The sequence below is a fragment of the Rhineura floridana genome, chromosome 18 (genome assembly GCF_030035675.1).
Source record: "Rhineura floridana isolate rRhiFlo1 chromosome 18, rRhiFlo1.hap2, whole genome shotgun sequence".
In the NCBI taxonomy this organism is placed as follows: Eukaryota; Metazoa; Chordata; class Lepidosauria; order Squamata; family Rhineuridae; genus Rhineura; species Rhineura floridana.
Window position 1 is genome coordinate 22063177 of NC_084497.1, and position 24534 is coordinate 22087710.

Genomic DNA, 24534 nt, shown 5'->3' on the forward strand with positions numbered 1-24534 from the left:
GGTTGGCGGATGATTTATCGAGGAGGCCGCGAGCGCAGTGAGCCCAGGAGGCAGAAACGGACCTTTAAACAGGAGCTGACATGAAATGTTGGGAGCCTGGGCTTAGCGAGGGCAGCCTGCGACATGTTGTCTGGGGGAGGTGTAATGGAAACACACGGAGTCAATAATCGGGGCGGCCATTAGAGGGGAAAAATAAATACTCTTCATTTATGGGTAATTGATCTACCATTGTCAGCCTGTTGGGGTAACGTCCTCCTCAGTACAAGATTCCGCACAGCAGACCATGCCGCTGGAAACCATCTCATCCGCTCTCGCACACACCCTTTTTTCCCCTTCAGGTGACATGGAAAAACCTCTGTGTATGTAAAAAATTCCCGTCCTGGGCTCCTACTGGGAGGAGAGGCGGGATATAAATAAAATAATAAATAATTAAAGAAAGAAAGGTCTCCCTGAATGTACTGGTGGTGAAAATGGAGTTGGAATATAAGGCTAGTGACATCCTGACAGATCTGAGCTCACAGGGGACAGTATAAATGGGTCATCCCCTCTCTCTGTCTTCACCAGCCTCAGAACAAAACCCTTTTAGACATTTTGTCACCTTTAATATCATGGTCTGTTCCATGCCGATATTTTCAATTCAGTCTTGCACTTGCATGATAGAGAAAAGACTAGGGGAGTGAGGTGGGTTTTTTTTCTTTTTTAGCAACTTGCACTAGAATAGTAGCATTAACTGACATTTCTGTGGCAGGAATTGCACGTCACAATAAACTATGGTTAATGGCTAACCACGAAGGAGGAGCTTGCTCCTGCTTTGCTCCTCCCATAGTGGGATCAACAAGCCACAATCCATAAAATTATGTCCAAACCATGGGCTAAGATTCATTTTGCTCAAGCACCCCATGATTGGGAAGGCAAGAAAAAAACATGGTTTCAGAGACTGGGGTTAGTCTAGAGCAGTGGTTCTCAAACGTTTTTGGTTCGCAACACACTGTAAAACATATAAAAATTTTCTGGTGCACTTTGTGTACAAAATTAAAAATATATTAATATATTTTAAACTATGAATAAAAATAAACTATAGAAAACTATTACTTACCCTATACAAATAGGTTTCTTCTCATTTTTAAAATATACTTTCATAATATTTGAGGCACACCTAGCCACCTCTTAGGGCGCACCAGTGTGCCAGGGCACACCGTTTGAGAATCACTGGTCTAGAGTGAAGTGGAAGTGTCTCCCCAACCTGGTACCTTCCAGATGTTTTGGACTATTGGTTGTACTCTCTGGGCTGATCTGGAGGGTTCCTGGTTGGGGAAGACTGGTAACTCATTAACTATCGTTACTGACGTAGTTATTTACTTACGAGGAAAGGTTGCAGCATTTGGGGCTTTTTAGTTTAGAGAAAAGGCGGGTCAGAGGAGACATGATAGAAGTGTATAAAATTATGCATGGCATTGAAAAAGTGGATAGAGAAAAGTTCTTCTCCCTCATAATACTAGAACTCGTGGACATTCAAAGAAGCTGAATGTTGGAAGATTCAGGACAGACAAAAGGAAGTACTTCTTTACTCAGCGCATAGTTAAACTATGGAATTTGCTCCCACAAGATGCAGTAATGGCCACCAGCTTGGACGGCTTTAAAAGAAGATTAGACCAATTCATGGAGGACAGGGCTATCAATGGCTACTAGCCGTGATGGCTGTTCTCTGCATCAGCATGCTTCTGAATTATTTATTTATTTATTTATTTTATTTTATTTATATACCGCCCTAAGCCCAAGGGCTCTCTGGGCAGTGTACATAAAATAAAGCAATCAGGAATATATAAATACAATAAAACAATAGAATCAAACCAACAAAGGTAAACAAAAATAATCAAACAGTAGCAAAATACAACAATACATATAATAATACTCATTAAAATGCCTGGGAATATAAAAAGGTTTTCACCTGGTGCCGAAAAGATAGCAGCGTCGGCGCCAGGCGCACCTCATCGGGGAGACCATTCCATAGTTCGGGAGCCACAACCGAAAAGGCCCTATTTCTAGTCACCACCCTCCGAGCTTCTCGATGGGATGGTACTCGGAGGAGGGCCTTAGATGTTGAGCGCAGTGTACGGGTAGTTTCATATTGGGAGAGGCGCTCCACCAGGTATTGCGGTCCCATGCCGTGTAAGGCTTTATAGGTCAAAACCAGCACTTTGAATTTAGCCCGGAAACAAATAGGAAGCCAGTGCAGACGAGCCAGAACGGGTGTAATATGAGTGGACCTTCTTGTCCGCGGCAACAATCTGGCCGCTGCATTCTGGACTAACTGTAGTTTCCAAACTGTATTCAAGGGCAGCCCAACGTAGAGCGCATTGCAGTAGTCCAATCTAGAAGTTACCAGAGCATGAACGACTGAGGCGAGGTCGTCACTGTCCAGATAGGGACGTAGCTGGGCTACCAATCGGAGATGGTAGAAAGCATTCCCTGCCACTGAGGCTACCTGAGCCTCAAGAGACAAGGAAGAGTCGATAAGAACTCCCAAGCTACGAACCTGTTCTTTCAAGGGGAGTGTAACCCCGTCCAGAACAGGGTGAACATTCACCATCTGGGCAGAGAAGGCACTCACTAACAGCATCTCGGTCTTGTCTGGATTAAGCTTCAGTCTGTTAGCTCCCATCCAATCCATTATCGCGGCCAGGCAACGGTTTAGTTGCCGGATGCCTCAGGAGGGGAGAGTGTTCTTGCACTCGGGTCCTGCTTGCGGGCTTCCCCCAGGCACCTGGTTGGCCACTGTGAGAACAGGATGCTGGACTAGATGGGCCACTGGCCTGATCCAGCAGGCTCTTCTTATGTTCTTATGTTCTTATGAATCTCTTCCCATGAGGCGTCCTAAAGCGGTTTACAGTACAATAAGAGCCAGTGTGGTGTGGTGGTTAAGGTGTTGGACTACAATCTGGGAGAACAGGGTTCGAATCCCCACACAGCAATGAACCTCACTGGGTGGCCTTGGGCCAGTCACTGCCTCTCAGCCTCAGAGGAAGGCAATGATAAACCACTTCTGAATACCGCTTACCATGAAAGCCCTATTCATAGGATCACCATAAGTCGGAATTGACTTGAAGGCAGTACAACCAACCAACAACATGTGTAGAATCTTTGCATATATAGGGCTGTCCTACTCAGTAGCCCTACTCAGAGTAGACCTGTTGATGTTAATAGCCATGACTAACTTAGGTCTGCTGATTTCAGTGGGTCTGCTCTGAGTAGGACTTAGACAACCCATTAAAGCAGTTAATAATAAATATTTATCTAAAAACAATTTAAAATCACAAATTTTAAAATTAAAATCTATTAAAATCCAATACAGATAGCAGCCATGGCTTGCCATGACATGTGACGGAGGCCAGCATCTTGTCTTCTTAATCTGCCCTTGTGTTTTGATAAATGAAGTCCAGCCTGAACGATCTTACAACAAATTCTTCATTTGTCTTTCTCTGGCTCCTTAAATCGCCTTCTGGTGATTGAAGTCTGAATTCAAACCGGAGAACTAGGATGGATGTAGCCTGCCATCCAGAGCCACTTGCTTCTGAAAGAACTTTGTTGTCTTTCAGTCTGATAATGCACGGGTGAAGCATAGATTTTCTTTTAAGAGACAAAGTGATGAATCCCTTGCTCAGCAGAATGGGATGTGGTGGATATAGAGATGTAGGTACGTGCACAGATGCATATTTGCTTATAACATATAAATTCCACTCTTCCAAGAGCTCAGGGTGGCATACGTGGTTCTCCCCCCTTTTCTCTCTCTCACACAACCACCATGTGAGGTAGGTTAGGCTGAGAGAGTGAGTGACTGGCCCAAAGTCACTTACTGGTCTTCAGAGCTGAATGGGGATTTGGACCTAGGTAGCGCTCTGTACTCGTTACCCAACTCTCTTACCGCTAAATCACGCTGACTGCATGTTCTGTCTTGAAGGTCCAAGGTAGGTAACAAAAGCAGTTTCATACTGTCCCAGCAAGGAAAAAAACCAAAAATAATGACTTTAAATCAAATTGATAGGTGTTTCCTGCCCTTTTCTGGATTTAGACATGACTGCCAGAGGCCACTTCCAATACTTTTGAAAGGAGCTTGGCTTTGAACATGTCTGCTGCGGGTGGGAGGTCTGTAATGGGGACATTGGCAGCCAGTTTAATGCATGTTGGATGAAGAATGTGCATAAGGACCAGCAACTTTGTGTATGAAAGCACAAATATGACCAAAACCATGGAGGGAATTCTGTACATTGCCTCTTTGCAAGTGATGATGATAAATTTCAAATTCCTTGGAAAGATTTCATTCATTGCTGAGCCTTGGGCACCAAGTCATGATGGAGAATGAACACACATTGCACAGCGTCAACAATGAGTTTTAGGAACTTGAAACATAGATAGTTGCCTAATACTAAATCGGTCCATCTAGCTCAGTATTGCCCACACCAGCTTTGGCCAACTTGGTGCCCTCCAGAAGTTTTGGACTACAACTCCCATCAGCCCCATCCAGCAGAGCCACTGATCAGGCATGATGGGCGTTGTAGTCCAAAAGAATCTGGAGGGCACCAGATGGACGAAGGCTGGTGTACACTGACTGTCAGTGGCTCTCGAGGCTTTCAGGTGGCAGGGCGGTGGGGGGATTGAACATGGGACTTTCTGCATGCACAGCAGATGCTCTAATCGCCAGTCTACAGCCCTTCTCCAAATGCTTTGTACGTTTGCCTGTTCATAGCGCATTGTCTCCACTGTCTGTTTTGAATGGGAAGAGCTACAAAATCCTCTGGTGATTCGCTGTCTTCAGTGTGACTTGGGCACTCCGTATACCTTGAATGGGGAACATGCAAACGTTCCCTATCTGCACCACCAATCTGAGCATGTTGTCTGTGCCTCCCAGTGCTCAGATGCTGGTGTTTTGTGCCTATCCACCTCCCTTCCAGCCCCATTAACCCAAGCACGCTCTACACGCCCACGTATTTCCACAATGACCAAAAACTAGTATGCCTGGGCAAGAAAGGGTACCCTGCCTGCCATCTGATTTTAGCCAAGCAAGTATGCAAATGCGCCTGATTAATGTGTTTACATATGGCATAAATATTACAAATCTAATCTGTTTATATATGTCATTTACACACAGCTGTGCTCAAGCTTGCCTGATGCCAATATTTTTCCAGCGGGCGAAGGGGGGGGGAGTTCGGCAGGAGGCCTGTTGTGGGGAACAAAAGACCCAGCACTGCGGAGGTGGAGCCGATTACCCTCCTAGGCTTCTTTGACATTCCCTCGAGGGAGGCCATTTTAATCACAGCCCTGGCTGTGCATGTGACTAGAATGAGCATACCAACTCCAAAGAGAGGGGGCGGTCTTCTTCCTGTGGCTTGGGGCAGGCATCCCTTAGGTGGTGCCAGTTCATAACACCCTGATTTCTTGTTAGTTAAACTATTTATTACCTCCGCATCCCACCCCCAAGATGCTTATGCAACACATTCCATGCTCTCCTGCATGTGATTATTGCAGGCAGGTGCTGATGTTGGACACAAGCCCAGGGTTGTCTCCAGCTCAGTCCTACTCGGAGTAGACCCCTTGGATGCAGGAGGTCGCAGGTTCAGGCGTCTTGGCCAAGTGCTACCCAAAGATGCCAGGGGTGGAACCTGGGACTGTCTTCATGTAATCATGGTGCTCTAACCACTGAGCTAAGACCTTTCCCTTAAGACTCAGGAATGGAGGAAGCTGCCTGATTCTGGGTCAGACCCTTATTTCATCTAGCTCTGTATTGTTGACACGGACTGGCAGCGGCTCTCCAGGGTTTCCAGCATGGAGTCTCTCCCAGCCCTACCTGGAAGTGCTGGGGGTTGAACCGGGGACCTCCTGCATGCAAAGCATTTGCTCTCCCACTGAGTCCTTCTCCAGTACACAGACCTGAACACACATGTTCCTTTCTGTTTCCTTTTGCTGCCCACCCACCCCCGCCAAGAAAAAATCAATACGATGTATCTTTTGACCTCACCAGAATGATTGAAAAAGGGGAAGATGGGCACGGCCCACTTTTTCCTTGCTTTCAGTCCTAGGTTAATCTTAACAAGGCATTTACCGACTACTATAAATACGTCAGTTCTCCATGGGTACACAGTCTGCTGAACTGTTGATGGCAACTTAGCTGGGGTGAGAGAGGGTCTTAACCTGATAGTTCTGATCACAGTTGCAGGGATTAATTACCGGTTCTATGGTGAGTGCTTCCTCTGGAGAGAGAGAGAGAGAGAGAGAGAAATGCATTTGCTTAGGGACTGGCAAGGAATTATGGGAAAGATCCTCCCCAGAGGGTGGCCATGCACAAACCTGAATCAGTCAACCCTGGAGATTTTTCCAGATCCTCTTTAGCGGGTCTACCCTTAGTATGACTCGGTTGGGCTTTACCCAGACCACATACCAAAATGCAACAATAAGATACAGTTAAAGCTATCTAAAGCATCGTAATTTTTTCATCAACAAGTACAATGTGTATGCTGTGTGTATATGGGCTCCCATGCTATATCACAATTTATTAGGTGTGTGTATATGTCAGTCTTTTCTGGCACTTCATGACATAGTTCTGGCTCCAAGCTCCTCCCTCCCTCCCTCCAGAAGGGAGGGGCTACGGCAGGGCCTTCCTGGCTACCTAAAAGATTCTGGGCACAAGCCCAAGAATACAACATTGCATGCCCCAATGTATATAAAGAGATGCAGATTTAGATTTTAAATACCATAGAAGGCAGACCAACTGATTTCCCACCCAAATCATATGTGGATACATTTTTCTTCAATTCATTTATTCCCAATTAATTTTACCCAACAGATCCCTCTCCAGATCAGTTCAGATTCCCCTATTAATTATTCACATAATCTCTGGATAAAGTCATCTAAAATGGAATTAACCCCCCTAAATTAATATCCTACCCAGATTCTCTCCTCCAAGTAAGTTGCCCCTGAGTTCAGTACCCCTTAGAAGAGCCCTGCTCGATCAGGCCAAAGGGCCATCTAGTCCAGCATCCTGTTCTCACCGTGGCCAACCAGATGCCCGCTATCTGGGAAACCCACAACCAGGACCGGGATGCAACAGTGCTCTCCCTGCTTGTGATTCCCAGCAGATGGATTCAGAGGCATCCAGCCTGTGTGGAGGTATCTGGGGAAAAAAAGATGTGAGCTTGTGCCCCATAGGCTCACCCCTGGGCTACTAATGGATGTGGGGCAGCGGATGCTAATAGGTGCTGATCCACAGAAGCACCCCTAGCATAGATCTGCAGACTCTTCTACCCCTTTTTCTTTTTCAGGGGGGTCATATTTTAAACCACTTTTGTATTTATAGCCGCAAGTTACTAGCCCACTGAAATGTTGCTAACTTGTCTGTTCTAACATACCCGTGTTCATCATCTCTGCCATCGTTTCGGCGCCTTTTGAAGATCCTCTTTCAATAAGCATTTTAGGTTGAGACCTATCCCAGTTTGCGTCTGTGTTAGAATTGCTTAATATGCTTTTTTAATAATGTTTTTAACCCTTTTTAAAGTTGTTTTAAATGTTTTTAACACTTTTTTGTTTTAATGTATTTTAAGATCTGTTTCTATGATGTTTTAAAGCGTTTTTAGCACTTTGTTTGCCGCCCTGGGCTCCCGCTGGGAGGAAGGGCGGGATACAAATTAAATAATAAATAAATAAATAAAATTGGTGAAATACCATCATTGGCTAGAAAGAGAGGAGGGGTCTAATTTTGTGCATCTTAGAGAAATTTCCCTCCACCTGGTCACCTGGATGAGGATCTTACTCGCCAGACATGATCCAGCAGGGGACTTCTTCAGTGGCTTTTTATGCCAAAAGGTTTGCTGTATTTTTCTGTATAGCAGGATAGTACCGTGACACGTTTACCAAAATATGAGCTATGTGCTATGATTTGCCAAGCCTCAGGGAGTGATGCCAGTGGTATAGTGGGTGGATAAGCTGCCAGGGCACATACACTTCCTTGGCACGCATAGTGAAAAATTTGAGAGTTTTGACTGCCCAGAAAAACCTCTTGTGTACAGTTTGTTTTTATATCAAACAAATGCCATCATTTGTGTTCCAAGTTAATCCATTGCAGGTGGTACACACCTTAAAAAAAGTCTTTTAACACTTTTGTTTAAAATTTGAAGGAGTGTTTGTGAATATGGTTTATGTGCTGCCAGGTTGTGTCTGTGTGTTAGTAAGGGAAAAAGAGGAGCGATTCAGTTGACATTTGTGGGCCCTTGTTGAAAACAAACCAAGAACCCAGCAGCAAAGGCCCATCTAGTCCAGCATCCTGTTCGCACAGAGGCCATCCAGATGTCCCAGTCAGAATCTCACAAGCATCCACTTTCCCACTTTCCCACTTGTGATTCCCAATGACTGATGCTCGGAGGCACGCTGCTTCCAACAGTGGAGATAGAACGTTGCCATTGATAGCCTTATCCTCCATGTTTCTTAATGCTGCCCCCTTTTGTTTGTGGCTGCTAAAAATTACTTGGCGCTTTTCCTGCGTCCAGTGGAGAGACCTCTCTGTTTTAGTCTTCCTGGATGCCACCACCTGGAATGCTGCCAACCGTCCCTTACAATCCTTGCAATCACTTTTGCATTGTCTTGACTTCAAAGAGAATTTTTAAACACATGCCCAGGTCAACTCGCTTCAGTACATTGATTACACCAGCAACAAAATAATTCTGCTAACAATATGCACCAGCCTCCCCCCCCCTCCCCCGAAACACACACACTCCCAACATGAATGCCAAGCAGATTCCCGGGTGCTGGATTTTGATACTGGGCTGCAATCTCCTTTGGCAAATCCTAATCCCTCGATAATGGAAACCCTGGTGCATAACCTTAGCTGCAGCCTCCGGGATGGCATTATCACCACATTGATAAACATGCCATCTGAGCTCCGTTAGTCAGAATATAATGGCTTTGTGTATCTTGTCATGCCATTTGTTTCGGGAGATAAAATATGGGGCCTACAAGTAACACATATGCAAACATTAGCATGCTTGTTTCTTGCCGCTTCTTGGGTTATTTATAGCCCCCCTGTTTACACATTGTGGCAGGGATACCAGAGAACCTAATAAATTATGTCGCGGAGGGAGTGCGGCGGGGGAGCGTCATCTTGTAAAATGGCATTAGGAGACCTTGTGTTCTAGCTGTTCAATAGCCATGGCAACCGTTTTTGAAAAGCACATATCGGCATTGTCTATCGACAATGGCTGCTGACCCATCAAGCCACAGAATTTCTTAATGCCACTTTTTTTATAAAAAGTAAGGAAGAAAAAGTACCACCACATCTACACGTCACATTTGTGTGTTTTAACTCCTGAGCTGCTGTTCATGCTATCAAGGCCTTCAGCCAGCATTTATCACTGTGAAGCCATGGCTGCAAGCAAGAAACCTGCATTGCTGATATTTATCGCCACCCCTCCTGCAGAAAAAAAAGGTTGGGGGGATTCCTAAAGGAAAGTGCCAAAGTTACAAATGGGCAAATATTTTAAAACAGAGGTGAGAAAGGGTTAGTCCTCTCAACACCAATTGTATTGGGGTGTATTCAGTGCTATGACCCACTGAAGTTAATTTTAGGGAAGCAGTGTAGTTCAGTGGTTACAGCACCTGCTTTGCCTGAAACCCTGAAGAGCTGCTGCTGGTCTGCGTAGACAGTACTGAGCTAGATGGAGAAATGGTCTGACTCAGTGTAAGGCAACTTCCTATGTAATGGACTAAGTAAGGTCCATTATCTGAGTAGAACTTAGTTGGTTACAACCCACTGTGAGAATCTGAGGCGTGGGGGCCGACCTGGTGAGCCTCAACAACTCAGAGATCCTGTTTTGCATAGCAAATTGCTCCTCCTTCAGCGGTCACTTTTAAAATTGTATTAATGCCCTTTAATGGCTTGGTGCATTCAGAATCCTGGGAACTGGCTGCCCTTGAGGTTGGTCCGGAAGCTGCAGCTGGTGCAAAATGCGGCGGTGAGACTGCTCACTGGAGCAGGGTATCGTCAACATGTCACTCCGCTGCTGAAAGAATTGCACTGGCTGCCCGTTTGCTACCGGGCCAAGTTCAAGGTTCTAGTTTTGGTGTACAAAGCCAAAGCTTGGGACCAGGATACCTGAAAGACCATCTTACCTCTTATTATACCCCTTACATACCCAGTCGATCCCTGCGCTCTGCAGGTGAGGGTCTCCTGCAGATACCATCTTATCAGGGAGTTCATTCTGCACAATATAGGAAACGGACCTTTAGTGTGGTGGCACCTACCCTGTGGAGTTCCCTTAAATATTAGGCAGGTGCCATCTCTGCTATCTTTTCAGTGCCTTTTGAAGACTTTCCTCTTTCAACAAGCCTTTTGAGACCTATCCCAATCTGTGTCTGTGTTAGAATTGCTTTTAATATGTTTTCTTTAATAATATATTTTAACCCTTTAAAAAATGTTTTTTAAGCTTTTTTAAAAATGTTTTTAACATAGTTTTTGTTTTAATGTATTTTAAGGTATTTTTATGATGTTTTAGAGTGTTTTTAGCATTTCTGTTTGCCGGCCTGGGCTCCTACTCGGAGGAAGGGTGGGATATTCAATTTATAAACAAACAATTAATAAACAAACAAACGGAAGAGGAGAGTTCCTCCCTCCCTCACCCCTCCCCTTTTACTCTGTGCATACTTATGGGTGATTGATGTGCTACTGTAGAACCAGGAAGTGTTTTTGCTCTTGCGTACTAATGCAGAGTTGTGGCATAGAGGGACAGTGTGTTAAACTCAGACCAGGAAAACCAGGATTCGAATTTGACTTGCCATGAAGCTCATTGGGTGATCTTGGGCCAGTCACACACACTCCTCCTAGTCAACCTCGCAGAGTTGTTGGGAAGACATAAAAGAGAGGTGGTGACTTGCCGATGGTGCCCTGAGCACCTTGAAGAAAAAGGGTGTGATAAATATACATGATATCCCAGAGTGGTTTAAAAAACCCTCTTCCTGGGGAACTCTGGGAACTGGAGCTCTGGGGAGGGTGGGGGAGCGGGATCTCCTAACAACTCTCAGCACTCTTTACACACTACACTTCCCAGGATTCTTTGGGGGAAGCCATGCGTGTTTAAAGTGGCATGATCCTGCTTTAAATATGTAGTGCAGATGGGCCAAGATCCAGGGGGACAGGTTATTATGAAGACTGGTTACGGCTCCTGTCAATCTTTGTTGTCTTGGGCTGTCAGTGAAGATTCAGAGGTGACTATCTTATGTTAGTTCAAGACTGGAGACTTGTTCACATGTTAACACAGGTGCCAACTGTCTCTCTGCAGATGTACAAGCCTTTGTGTGGAAGCGAGTGCACACTTGTTTGTTTGTACAGCTCAGTTGTATACATGGACTGTACACTCGTTGAACGTTACATGTGAATAGCAGTATGAGGGTACAGCTCATCAGTTGTGTACACTGATTGTGTATTCTCTGAATGTAACATGCGAACACCCCTAAGGGTGCATATGCATCTGTGTCTTGCAAGATGAATTAAAATTACTGTTGGAAGGAAAAGCTCCTGTTGGATTTCAGCGAAAATGCATTGTGACCCTGGGCTAGAAACTTGCTTCATGCTCAGATTCCTTCTGGAACAAATGAATAATGTTCCTATGGCCTTTTATGTTTTTACTCAAGATTTGAATTAAATCTCCGGTGAGCACACACAGTACTTTGGAGGGGGGAATGTGTGTGCTATATTTTGTTCACTCCTGATTTAGCCTGGCGTTACTGTGGGAATAGACTTTTACATTTTTATTTTTGTTTCTCTGTAGTGTTGTCAGTTTTCCCTTGAGTAGAATATGAAAATAATTCAGATATAGCTTTTGCTGCAAACATTTAGTCAGAAGAAGTGGGAAATGTAAAGCGAAAAAAGTTTTTGGTAAAAGAGATGGGATATTATGAAGTAGATATTTTATACATTGACTTATAAGTCATCTAACCCATTCTTAGAAAATAGCCATGTCCTTTTAAAATCCATCTTCCAGTTCCTTGAATTGTTTTAAATACCGAAATCAAGTACTATGTGAGTAAAGAATATTTATTAAGCTTCCAATTCTTTCCCCCCCACCCTTTTCTTTTCACATTTTAATGTACTTTATTGCAACATGAGGAGTATCTGACAATCTTGAGAGTTTGCAAATCATCATCTACTAAAATAAAGAGCAGAAATGATCAAACATTCACATAATTCAAACAAAACATACTGAATTAGACTAATTAATGAGTCATCTAATATTTGAACAGCTAGCCTACTTGAATGACTTCTTCCTTTTTTCCACTTTGGTGAAACCTTTCATTTAAACTTTCAAAAGAGACTTGCCAAGTGAGTTTATGTTCATTTCACTTAGAACGTAAAGCCCTGTGGCAAATCTTGCCCTGTGGCAAATCTTAGGGGATCATTTACCAATGTGATGGCAAATTAAGGGTTGTGCCGAATAATAGTCCTACTCAGAGTAGACTTACTGAAGTTAATGTCCAGGACTAACTTAGGCTCATTCATTTCATTGGGTCCACCCTGGGTAAAACTTAGCTGAATATAACCCAAGGCACTTTAGTAAAAAATAATGAAACCATACCATTTCTTTCAGCCATCTATTTCAGCAAAGGGACTAAAATAAACCAGGCCACCAAGAGCAAAATAACTGCCTAGTGTACCCCATCAGTTAAAAGCAATTTGAAACACAAACTTTTTTAGGGTGCCAAGAAACAAGCTGGTTGCATTCCTCAAGGGAAGGAACTCCATAAATGTGGGCCCGCCACTGAAGAGGCCCTGCCTCTCCTTGCCTGCCAGCCAGCCTAACCTTCCTTAGTGGCAGGAACAGGAGCAGGGAACTGTGTAGCTGATCTTCATGCCTGGCCAATCCAGAGCCTTTTTGCTGCCTCCCAATTGTAGGGACTGACACAGCACCTCGGGTTCCCTTCTGCTTCTTAAGATGGACTTGATTGTACAACCCGAAGCTAATTCTATGCTGGCAACCTGTCTTGTGTGTATTCAGGCATGAGTGCCATTGTTTTTCTACCTCAGGTGTCCTGATCCATGCATTAGAGGAGATACCAGAAAACGAGAGGGAACCCTGAGGTTTGCAGAAGGGGGGGGGCTTCCCAAACAGCCCAGCTCAGTGGCCATGGCATGCTATGAGTGACCTGGGGTGGGTGAGAGAGCAACTGGCTTGGAGGGGGAATGGAAGAGAGTATCACAGAAGAGGGCATGGCTGGCTGGCTGGGTGAAGCAACAAGCAGGAGTACTTTGCTGCAGTTTCTACTTGTATAAAACAAAATACAAATATAGGCTTGTATCCAGTGCTGGTCATACTCAGAGGAGACCCATCCAAATTAATGGGAATGACAAACTTTGATCCATTAATTTCAGTGGTGATGATGATATCTTACCTTCCTTTCACCATAATACCCCAGGGCAGGTAGGAATTAATTGGATAGAACCCAAATGTTACTCCTGCCCGAGTGGACCAGAGCAGACTCATTTTATTTCAATGGGTCTAGTCTGAGTAGGAGATCCAGTGTGGTGGTGTGGTTAGAGCAGCCTTTCCCAACTAGTGGGCCACCAGATGTTGTTGGACCACAACTCCCATCAGCCTCAGCCAGCATTGCCAATGGTCAGGAAAGATGGGAATTGTGGTCCAACAACATCTGGTGGCCCACTAGTTGGGAAAGGCTGGGTTAGAGTGTTGGACTACGACCTGGGAGACCAGGGTTTGAATCCCCACATGGCCATGAAGCTCACTGGATGACCTTGGGCCAGTCACTGCCTTTCAGCCTCAGAGGAAGTCAATGGTAACCCCCCTCTGAATACCGCTTACCATGCAAACCCTATTCATAGGGTTGCCATAAGTTGGGATCGACTTGAAGGCAGTCCATTTCCATTTCCAGTCTGAGTAAGGCTTAGTTGCATACAATCCTTAATTATTGCAAGCGGTGATTAAACCCAACTTTTAACAACAGTCCATCAAGTGTTGTGGATAACATTTGTTGTTCAGTTGATTGTTCCCACTTATTTAAACCGGTGATGCTGTTGTTTTAATGGATTCCTCTTTAAATAGTTTGCATTCATCCAGCCTTTTGGTGTGCATCAGAAACAGTTCAGAGCTTTAAATATTGAACCAGGAACACTCATGAGGTAAACCTGCAGTTGGGCATTTTATCCAGTTGTTTATCCCAAACGGAGATTAACAGCTAGTGTGTCCTTTTCATTGACTGCCCCCTGCCTTTCCAGGGAGGACATAAGGAATTTCCAACAGTTTGGTGTGTATGTAATGGAAAGCAGTGGGGAGAATTATTATCTTTCCTGAACTGCTCTGAGTATTAATTGGATTAGAAGAACAAAGTTGAGATGTTTGTTAATAATCATGATGATGGTGGTGGTAAATCTGAGAAAACTATAGACCTGGTTTCAAAGGTGTGCACAAGACTTTGGGCGCACCTGAAAGGTCTCTGAGCTTGCCCTTCTTGAACATTTGCGCATGCTATGCCGCATGGCAAACTAGCTTCTGAAATGGATGAGCGTCTTCAAAAGCAGAGTGTGATATGAGATGGACCTCTGCTGTTCAAAGAGAAACTTTTTTAAAAAAAATCTCACCTAATGTTCTTTCGGATCAAAGCCATAATCTCTCAGGGCTGCTTTACACATGTGCAGCATTTACTGTCTAGATGTGTTCCATGCTTTTTATTTATTATTTATTTATAAACATATTTATATACTGTTACTTCATTAAAAAAAAAATCCAAGCAGTTTGCAACAAATAAAAACCATTAAAAATACAGTTACTTTCCTGTGGCTCTCTGGATGTTTGTTGGGCTCCCAACTCCCGTCAGCTCCAGGCAATGCAGGCAGTTTCCAGCCATGAAGGACGCTGTGTAGTCGAGCAACGTTTGGAAGACTGCAGGTTCCTCACCCCCTGATCTAGGTCATGCTTGTTGCTTGCACAGAAAGGTGGAATAGGCGGGCTGTGATCTGAATGTACATTTTCTAGCAAACATGCAGACTCAGGACCACAGACTGGGGGGCTGATGGGTTTTGTAGTTCAAGACACAGGCACATAGGAAGCTGCCTTATATCAAGCCAGGCCAATGATCCATCTAGCTCAGTATTGTCCACACAGACTGAAAGCAGCTCTCCAAAATCTCAGCCAGGGTTGTCTCCCGCCCTTAGCTGGAGATGCTGGGGATTGAACCTTGGACCATCTGCTTGCAAGTCAGATGTGCTTCCATTGAGCTACAGCCTTCATCTGGAGGCTGGGGATGGCTAGGCGAGCTGACTCTGTCACTGGGAAGGGATCTAGAGCAGCCTTTCCCAACCAGTGTGCCTCCAGATGTTGTTGGACCACAGCTCCCATCTTTCCTGACCATTGGCAATGCTGGCTGAGGCTGATGGGAGTTGTGGTCCAACAACATCTGGAGGCACACTGGTTGAAAAAGGCTGATCTAGACTATTCTGTCTTGCTTTGTATATGTAAAACCCATAAATAGATTGCCGGGGCGGGGGGATGCTAGCGCCAAAACAGTACAGGCCTTGCAAGCCTGACAAGGGTCCATCCTTGCCCTAAACATGCTTCAAAATTCACTGAAACATTCAGGAAAAAAAGGCAGGAAGTCTGAGCGCCCATTGGCTTAGAGCAGGGATAGGCAACACGGTGCCCTCCAGACAACTCCCATCAGCCCCAGGCAGCAAAGCTAATAGGGATGATGGGGATTGTAGTCGCAAAAAACTGCTAATGAAAGGATACACTGATACATTTTGTTGAATTATTTTGTGGGGAGGGGAAGCCACCACAATTCCCAACTCTGGAGGCCAAGGTAAATAACCTGTCATAATGCATATAACAAATTGAGGGTGCAAACTGCAAGGGTAATGCACAGGGGAGGAAGGATCAGGTTCCTTGGCGGGGAGATTTCCGAGGGTTGGAAACCTCAGAAATTGCTGGATTTAAACCAGGGTGGGGTGATAGGAAGCCACAAAACAGCTCCCAGGCTGCAAGCGGAGGTAACTGTGTGTGACGGGGCTTCGAGAGAGGAAGGGGAAAGCCGATAGGAAAGAAGGGGCCATTATTCAGCGGCGAGCGTGGTGTTTTTGTCCACTCCAGGACGAGCAAGCGAGACGAGATGCGTTTCTTTGGGTTCCTTTTGCTCCTCTGTTTAAAAATAAATCTCTGGCCTTATACCCACGGCATCAGGTAGAGTTGCCAGTCAGCTCCGATTTCAGAACATTTCTCACTGGAGCCAGGTGGAGCAGCCAACCAACTCCTACAAGCCCATGAAAGAACAGAGACTCACCTCCCCCCCCCCACACACACACATACACCAGTGGTGCAGATTCATTCCTGGGTTGTATCCAGAGTTACTGGCCCTTGAAATTAATGGGAGTGACTGACTTAGGCCCATTAATTTCAAGGTGTCTACCCTGAGTTGGACTTAGTTGGATACAATTCTATGGTTTGTTCTATCAGCCTCACTTCCTTGGACTTTTGGTCTCTCCCACCCTTCCCTTCTTTTCTCCCCACCAATTAAAAAGAATGTTTCTCAACCAACACAGTCTATTTTCTAGCAAAATCCAGATTGTTCCTTGTTTGAGTTTGTGACTCTCCCCTGCCCTCCAAGATTTGGAGGGACAATTTCTGAGTGAGTTGTTTAAATAGATGAAAAATAGAGGTTATTTGGACAATCATTTTGCATAAGGCCATAATGTTATTTCAGCGGGTAACTCAACATGTTTAGATCCAAATTTCAGTATCTGCTCAGGACCCTTAAAAAGAAGAGCACAAATGTGGTGATAGCTTTTATTGGATCAACAAGTCCATGATAAAGGCCTGGTGCGGCCCTTTCTGTTGGGTGCTAGGAGCTGCAAGCAAAAATGGAAATGGCTGCTAGGTAGTTGGTTATCTAGCAGAGTCTGCTGCTCTTTTAGAACAAAGGAACATGAAGCTGTAGGACTGGGTATATCTATGCTAGAGGGATCATCACAGCTGCCACCTCCCTGTAATTTAAGTTTGAAAGAAACCTATAGGTTGTGATGAGTGCTTGGTTGTGAGGGGTGTGTATGTTTCATAACAATTTTTCCCGTTCAGAAATGTACCCCCAGAGCCAAAATGTTTGGTGTCTCCTGCTATGTTACAAACATAACAGTAGTTTTATACCATTTGGTTAATCATTAGGCTTCTCCCAAAGAGCGCTGGGAATTTGTTACGTGAAAATGCTGACAATCCTTTTAAAGATACCAAGGCCTCCTCACGGAACTGAAATCCCCAGGATTCACAAGGGAAGATCTGTGACCAGGTTTAAAATCTCCACTTAGCCATGGAGCTCACTGGGTGACCTTGAGCCAGTCACCAACTCTCCACCTAATGTAACTCACAGGGTTGTTGTGGGGATAAAGTAGGGAAGGAAAGGTGAGATACAAATGCAGGAATAAATAAAATGTATAAATTATAGTATAAGTTTTTATAGGTAAGATGTCAATAGTAAAACTGCTTCACATAATTTTGAGCGTAAAGGCATGATCAGAGAGGCAGTTTCCTGCAATAATGGTTGTGCAAATTACTGCTGGGCCAGAAGGCTGGGAAATGGGACCATCAAAGAGGGCTAGAAAGTTCCATCCAAAACCTCCCTGAAATATAGAGACTAAATCAAATGTAAATCATTGCAGTGCTAATATTTTTAATGATCTAGAACCCTTCACTGTGCAAAAAGCACAAATAACCTATTTGGTTTCCAAACATACTTGGACAAGTTTGTTGGATATATTTTATTATTTCAACCAGGTACTCAGTGTGGGTGTTTTGGGGTATCAGGAAGGTTGTAATCTAGCAGACAACTTGGTAACAAATAAATACAATCTCCCTCTTTACTCTCTGTATGCTGCTGTTGGATTCTTATAAATCTTTACAAATCATTCCCAGTTAGAATTTTCTCTTGGCCGCAAACTCACTGGGATTGATTTGGGATTGTGTTTACGGTGATATGTTGTTCTTTATTTTTGTGTCGTTAAGCTGTCCTGAGGCCAGAAAGGCAAGATTCAGATGTTTTAAATAAGTGCAAGATTTTAGGAGAGCCTCCCTCCCTTAGTCTTAAACCCACCCATCTGTAATATGGGTGTCATATTGCAACCTACTTTACAGGGGTGTTTTAATCATTATAGCAGGGATCGCCAATGTCACGCCCTCCAGATGTTGTTGGGCTGCGTCTCCCATCATCCCTGTCCGTTGGCCACGCTGGCTGCAGGGGCGCTGGAAGTTGTAATCCTAACAACGTCTGCAAGGCACCATGTTGTCTACCCCTGCATTGCACCCTGATACTGTTTGTAAGGCACTTGGCCGTTGTCATGGCAGCAGCCTTTACAGAGCACTTTTTCCACCAGTACCTCCTTGCCTGGTGGCGCTGGTGCAGCAGGTAGCCAGATGTTGGACTCCCAACTTTGCACGCAGAAGGTCCCAGGCTCAGTCCCCAGTGGTATCTCCAGAGATGGGAGAGACTTCATGGCCTGAAACCTTGGAGAGCTGCTGCCAGTCCGTGTAGACAATACTGAGCTAGGTGGAGCAGTGGGTCTTGCTCATTATAAGGCAGCTTCCTCACTCCCATCAGCCGCAGCCAGTACTAGCCAGTGGCCGGTGGCAATGGGGGTTGCAGCCCGGCGGCGACATCTGGAGGGCCCTCTCTTCTCTGTCCCTGCGCTGCAGCCTTTCAGTGGGGATTCTGCCTAGGTGATCCAGGCCGCCTTTTGCAGCTCACCCAGTGGCTCTTCCCCCCACTTTCCCTTCTGCTTCTCAGCCCAGCTCAGCTCAGATCACATGTTAAGCTGCCTCTGCCTCTTTCCTTCCTCCCCTCCCCTTCTGTAGTGTCAGAGCCTCCCCGGGTGACAAGCCATCCTCCTCCTGCTGTTGCTGCCGCTGCTGCCGCCTCCGTGCAGGACACCCCCTACCTGGAGACCCAAGAGACGGGTTCGACTCTTCCCTTCACTGTCAGCATTGGCTGAGTTAGCGCTTGCTCTCCCTCTCTCTTCACCTCCCCCCCCAAAAAAGAGAAAGCTGCTGTCTGCTTTGGCTGCTGCTGGTCTGTGGCTTTAGAGTTCCTCCTCCTCCCCCTCCCAAAAGGAAAATCACCCCTCCACCTCCTTTTCCACAGGGTGTATGTGTGTGTGTGTGTGTGTGTGTGTGTGTGTGACACCTTTATGCAATCGCTGTGCGAGCTTTGAAAAAATCCTTCAAGGGCTCCCCTTTCCGCTGCTTCTCAGGTTCCCTTTTCAATCTGGATTTAGACATCACTTTTTTTAAACTCTTGTTTTTTACCCTCTGAGTCTCTCTCCCCCCCCCCCCAATTGTGCATGTTTAGGAGAGGAGTGTTTGATCCAAGAAATCTGCAAACAGAGGAGTGTCCTGGGGTTTTGGGGCGGGGAGGGAGGATGTTTTCGTGTGGTTTGTTTTTCTTTGGTTTTTTAAATCATTGTCAAAGTGGATTATTTGTGAAACTGAACGGAAGTCTCTGGCAGCCCCAGATGTTGGGACTAAACGTGGATTTATTTTTATTTTTTTAAAGGGGTGGTGGAATAGCAAAGCAGTATATTTCTTTTCCTGGAAGAGATTTATTTGGAAGCCGTCGTTTTTTATATATAACCTTTTTTTTAACTTTCAACGAAGCCTGGATCCTTTTGCAGCCTGGATCCTTTTGCGTGTGGAAGGAGTTTTTCATCTTTTCTCCTCTGCTAAGCTACGGGAAGCAACCCCCTCCTCCCTCCTGAATCTTAGGGTGTTTGTCCCTCCTCTGCCCCCTCTGAAGCTGGAAATAGATCTTGCTTCAGGTTTTCACATTTATTTTCACAAAGACCAGCAGCTTACATTCCCACAGCTTTCCAAACAAAACACACAGTTGATGTCATTTTGTATAGTTTCATTCCTCTTTTTTTAAAAAAAACTTGAATACTGGATTGAGTCTCAAGGCCCAAATTGGAAAATTTGCATCTTCTGTGGAACTTAACCTGTATACTTGTGCATGTTTTTCTGCAACCCTAAAGCTGGAAACTTTTTTTAACTGCCGTGCTGGTTAAAGAGATTTTTCTCCCCTCCTCTGCTGACATTCTATTTTTGTTTTAACGCAGAAACGCTTCATTAAAGGACTCAGACAGTATGGAAAGAACTTCTTCAGGATCCGAAAAGAGCTGCTTCCCAATAAGGAGACAGTAAGTATCTGTGGACTTTATGTAACTTGTTTTTTTGTGCCGTGTTTTTATGGCCCTCTGCATTCCTTCATTTGATCTTTCAAAGCTGTTGCCTTTTAACCCTGTGTTGGGCTTTTAACTCAGCTGCTTTGGAGAATTTGGCGAATGGAGTATTCAGAGCTTTTTTTGTTGTTGTTCCAAACAAACTGGAAAGAAGCGTTTTATCTTTGCAAACTTGTGTGTCTCATCAGATGGTGGTGGTAGTTGCTCAGACCTGATTGTGAAGGGATGATGTGATAATATTGGTTACGTTACTAAACTTGCAGGCCATATCAAAACAGATTATAATTGCATCTCGAGGAATAGATGTCTGTGTGGGGTGGGGTGGGTGTCCTCCACCCCACACTGTGACCGTAGGTGGTTGTGTATTGCTTAAGCTTCAGTGGTTGGCAGATGACAGTTTTTGTTTTGCAGCTGATTTAGGATTGTTCCCGCTTTTGAGCTTTACGAAACTGTCTAGCTGTCATGTTTATTTATTTATTTATTGCTGAAAATCTTGCAGGTGCCTATGATGCAGGGGAAAAAAAGAGGAACTGGCTTTCTTTTTACAAAGCGGAGGAGATTAAGATCAGTTGAGGTCTAATAGTTCCTAGCTCTCTAGAAGCTTCTGTTTTCTTTTTGCCGCTTAGAGGATAAGCGTTAGGACAGCAGGTTTTCCTTCTTAGGTATAAAAAGAGAGCTATTTTTCCTGGGTGGTCTTCTGCGGGTTTTTTTTTTTTTAAGCAACGTTCAGCTGATTCTTCAGCAATTGCTTGAAGAACAGTTTCTCATTGCGTCTTTGCCGTGAAAATGTCCTCAGTTTATTTCCCCGAACGGAGGAAGGGAGGGAGGGAGTCACTGAGATCGTGAGTCATGCTTTTAATTGAATTGAGTAACTTGGGCTCTGGGGTTTTTCCTTTACAGTGCGAAACGTGACTGTTGAGCTACGGTGTTGTGACAAGAGGGTCTGTCATCCTGAAGGATTAATTGTCACATCGCATGCATCAGACTGTCCGACTTCCTGCAGAGTTTTTTTCCTGGTTTTGTGTCCCACACTATAGACAAATGGTTATAAAAGGCAAACTCGGGAGAGGAAAAGTAAACGTTTGCATTTTAATAACTTTCTCCCTGGACATAGGCTTTGTGAAAGAAAAACGGCTTTGGAGAACTGAAAATTTCATATTTTAAAAAAAGAAACCGACACATTCTAAAAAACACACACAAAACACTGGCCTTTATGAGAGTATTTTTAGAAATGATACGGTGAGCAGATCTTTTTTTGTTTCCAGTCTCTAGTGAAACCCTTTTAAATTATTTTCCCAGGTTTTCACCCTCTGCTATGAAACATCCATTGTATCCATGTTCCCCCTTTGCAAATAGTCGGGGTGCATTCTTAATTTTAAGTTTTTGCAGAGTGCATTCGGATTATGGGAAAAGCCCAGCTTGCCCAGCCACCCTTAGAGCTTGCCAAATCACATATCTTGTGCACTCCCCTTTAGAAGAAAAAGAGCAGAGGGGGGACCTGTAAAGTTTCAGACTCTGTGAAATACAAACTCAGGATTCTGCCACTCAGGTGTCACATTTTTTTTTATGTGAGGACTAAACATTTAGCGTTAGAAAGATGAGGCATTAAAGTATGACTGGTTTGGTGCCCGGTGAGTCGGTCTCAATTGAGTGTCGGCCTCTTGTGCCTCTAGTGGTAACTGATCTGCAAATAACCTTTGACCTACAACTGATTGTTTAATCTCTGTTTCCTGTTCTTGCCCACAGGTCTTCCTCTTGCTTGATCTCACCTCCTCAATTAGGCAGAGCACAAAAATTGTGGGGACATGGGTGGGGGGGGGAGGGCAGAGACAGACCCGTTGCTGCGTGTGCTATATATATGCTTTTGGTTCAGATATGGGCTTTCTTGACTCTTGTTTCCTACTCCTCCTAAAATTACTCCCAGCTTCTTCTTCTTTTTCCACCTGATGTTGTTAAAAATGGGATAGTGCACAATTGAGAAAGCAAGGAAGAGGTATCCCATATCAAACAGGAACCTAGAGAGAGACAAGTTGCTTTTGCATGTTGGGAACATGGCGCAGTGAGGAGAGTGGTTCTGCCCTTGCAAGCTAGATTTACCTGGCCTTGATTATTTCAGGTGGTGACTGCACTTAATTTGATACTGGGAATGCCAGTTAGAATGCATTACGACTGGGATCTCCCTTTGGGTTTGTTTGTTTTTTTCCCCCAGAATTTACTTAACGCTTTTTATTTTTAAACAAATGAGGAGGAGTTTTTACCTACCAGTCACACCCTTTGATCTAGAACCCTATCCAAGATCATTGAGGATGAGTTGGGTTCCCTTGGTGGGAAAGGAATGAAGGGTACTTTGTCCATGCTGAAAGGCACCCTCTTCTTAATTTACATACTGAGCTTTTGGGCCTTGATCTCAGCAATCAAGCTTGTAGTGACAGGAGCAGGTTGTCAAGACTGGAGGGTGTGTGATAAATCTTGAGGCTTTAAAGAAGGCAACATCACAGGACTAGAGATCTCTGGGGCCACTTGATTTCCCAGAGTCAGGACAATCCTGTTCTGTGGTATTTGTTTGTCACCTTGAACTGCCTGTGATTCCTTCCTCTAACCAGCAGTCCCCTCATTGCAGAAAACAGAACTGGTACCAGACCCACAGGGCTCCTCATTCAAAACTGTTGTGTTCAACACTTGATTTTTCTGCATAGGAAAATGGCAGGTGTCAGGCCCTATTTTGGAAAAGGTGCTTTCTCCTTTTCTCTTGCCCAGGGAGGGAATGATAAGATGCTGTCCATTCAAAGGCAAACTTATAGAGCTTTAATTGATTAAAACTTTTGTAGTTAACCAAGTCAGACCTGGGAGACCAGGGTTCAGATCCCCACCCAGCCATGAAGCTCGCTGGGGCAGTCACTGTCTCTCAGCCTATCCTACCTCACAGGGTTGCTGTGAGGACAAAATGAGAAGGGGGAGAAATATGTATGCCACCTTGAGCTCCTTGAAGGAAAGGTGGGATATAAATGCAAAAAACCCACAAAACTTTCTTCTGTCTGTCTCACCAGGCAAAGTGGCAATTAGACAGGCATTCTCCTGGACCACCCTGTCTAGAATGCCTCCCTCTGCAGAAGGAAAGCAGGGATAGAAATGTAATAAAAATAAATAAAACTTAAGATTTCTTCAGCTGAGTGGCACAGAGAAAATTATCTTATGTGCTGGAAAAATTCATATGTGAGGTCTCTCTCTCTAGCACTCGATTTCAGCGGCTGTGTCTTCTTCGTATTACATTAGAACTGTAGCCTTGGGCTACTATTCCTCTGAACTGAACTTACTGCATGTATATTAAATGTATGTGTGAGCTTAAAATTTTCCTGGTTTGAAGTTTTGTCCAATCTTGCAAGCAAGTCTTTCAAAATATACCAGCCCGAAACAGTTTTCACTAGCCTGCTGTCCCATATGCATATGTGCTCCTTTGGGAAGAAGGGCAGGATAGATAGTTAATAAATAAATAAATAAAATACATTAGCAACCTGGGACCTAAAAGAGCAGAAGAATCAACTTTGCTGAATCCTTCCCTTCTGAGTCTCCTAGTGGAGACTTTCTTGCCACAGACAACCAAGCCAGAAGCTATGGCAAAGGGCCATAGTTCAGTGGTAGACCATCTGCTTTGCATGTTGAAGGTCCCAGGCCCTGTCCCTAGCATCACCAGGTAGAGCTGGGAGAGAACCCAGTCTGGAACCCTGGAGAACCGCTGCCAGTCTGTGTAGGCAATACTGTGCTAGATAGGCCAATGGCCTGACATGGTATAAGGCAGCTTGCTTTGTTCCTGTGTGTTAAGGGAAGGGATATAGCTCAGTGGCAGAGCACCTGCTTGCATGCAGAAGGTCCCAGGTTCAGGCCTCGATGGCATCTCCAGCTAGGGCTGGGGGAGACCCCCTGCCTGAACCTCTGAAGACAAGTCAGTGTAGATAACACTGTGCTAGATAGGCCAATGGGGTGATGTGGTATAAGGCAGATTCCTGTGTTCCTGTCCCCTCTGTTAAAAAGGGGAAAAAATGGCTTCCCCAAACTATGTATCTACTACGGTTCCTTCTCAGGGTTGTTCCAGACACCTCTGTTCAGTGACCGTGGGTTCCTGGTGGGCATATTTTTATAAACAGCTTCTGCATTGTGCTCCATGTTCTTGTGAGCAAGTAGTTCAGGAACTCAGGCCCTGCTGGGCCAGACCAAAGGCCCATCTAGTGCAGCGTCTCTTTCCCACAGTGGTCGATGCCTCTGGGAAGCCCACAGGG

General features: G+C 44.8%; 1 protein-coding gene across 13 annotated transcripts in view; it reads left to right on the plus strand.

The window, feature by feature from the left end:
* Positions 1-24534, plus strand: part of RERE (arginine-glutamic acid dipeptide repeats) — a 410266-nt gene that overhangs the window by 310805 nt on the left and 74927 nt on the right. For all 13 annotated transcript variants that reach the window (XM_061601794.1, XM_061601797.1, XM_061601792.1 and 10 more), the window contains one exon: positions 20138-20218. In XM_061601794.1, the coding sequence (XP_061457778.1) occupies positions 20138-20218 (81 nt within the window). The remainder of the gene's footprint in view (positions 1-20137; positions 20219-24534) is intronic.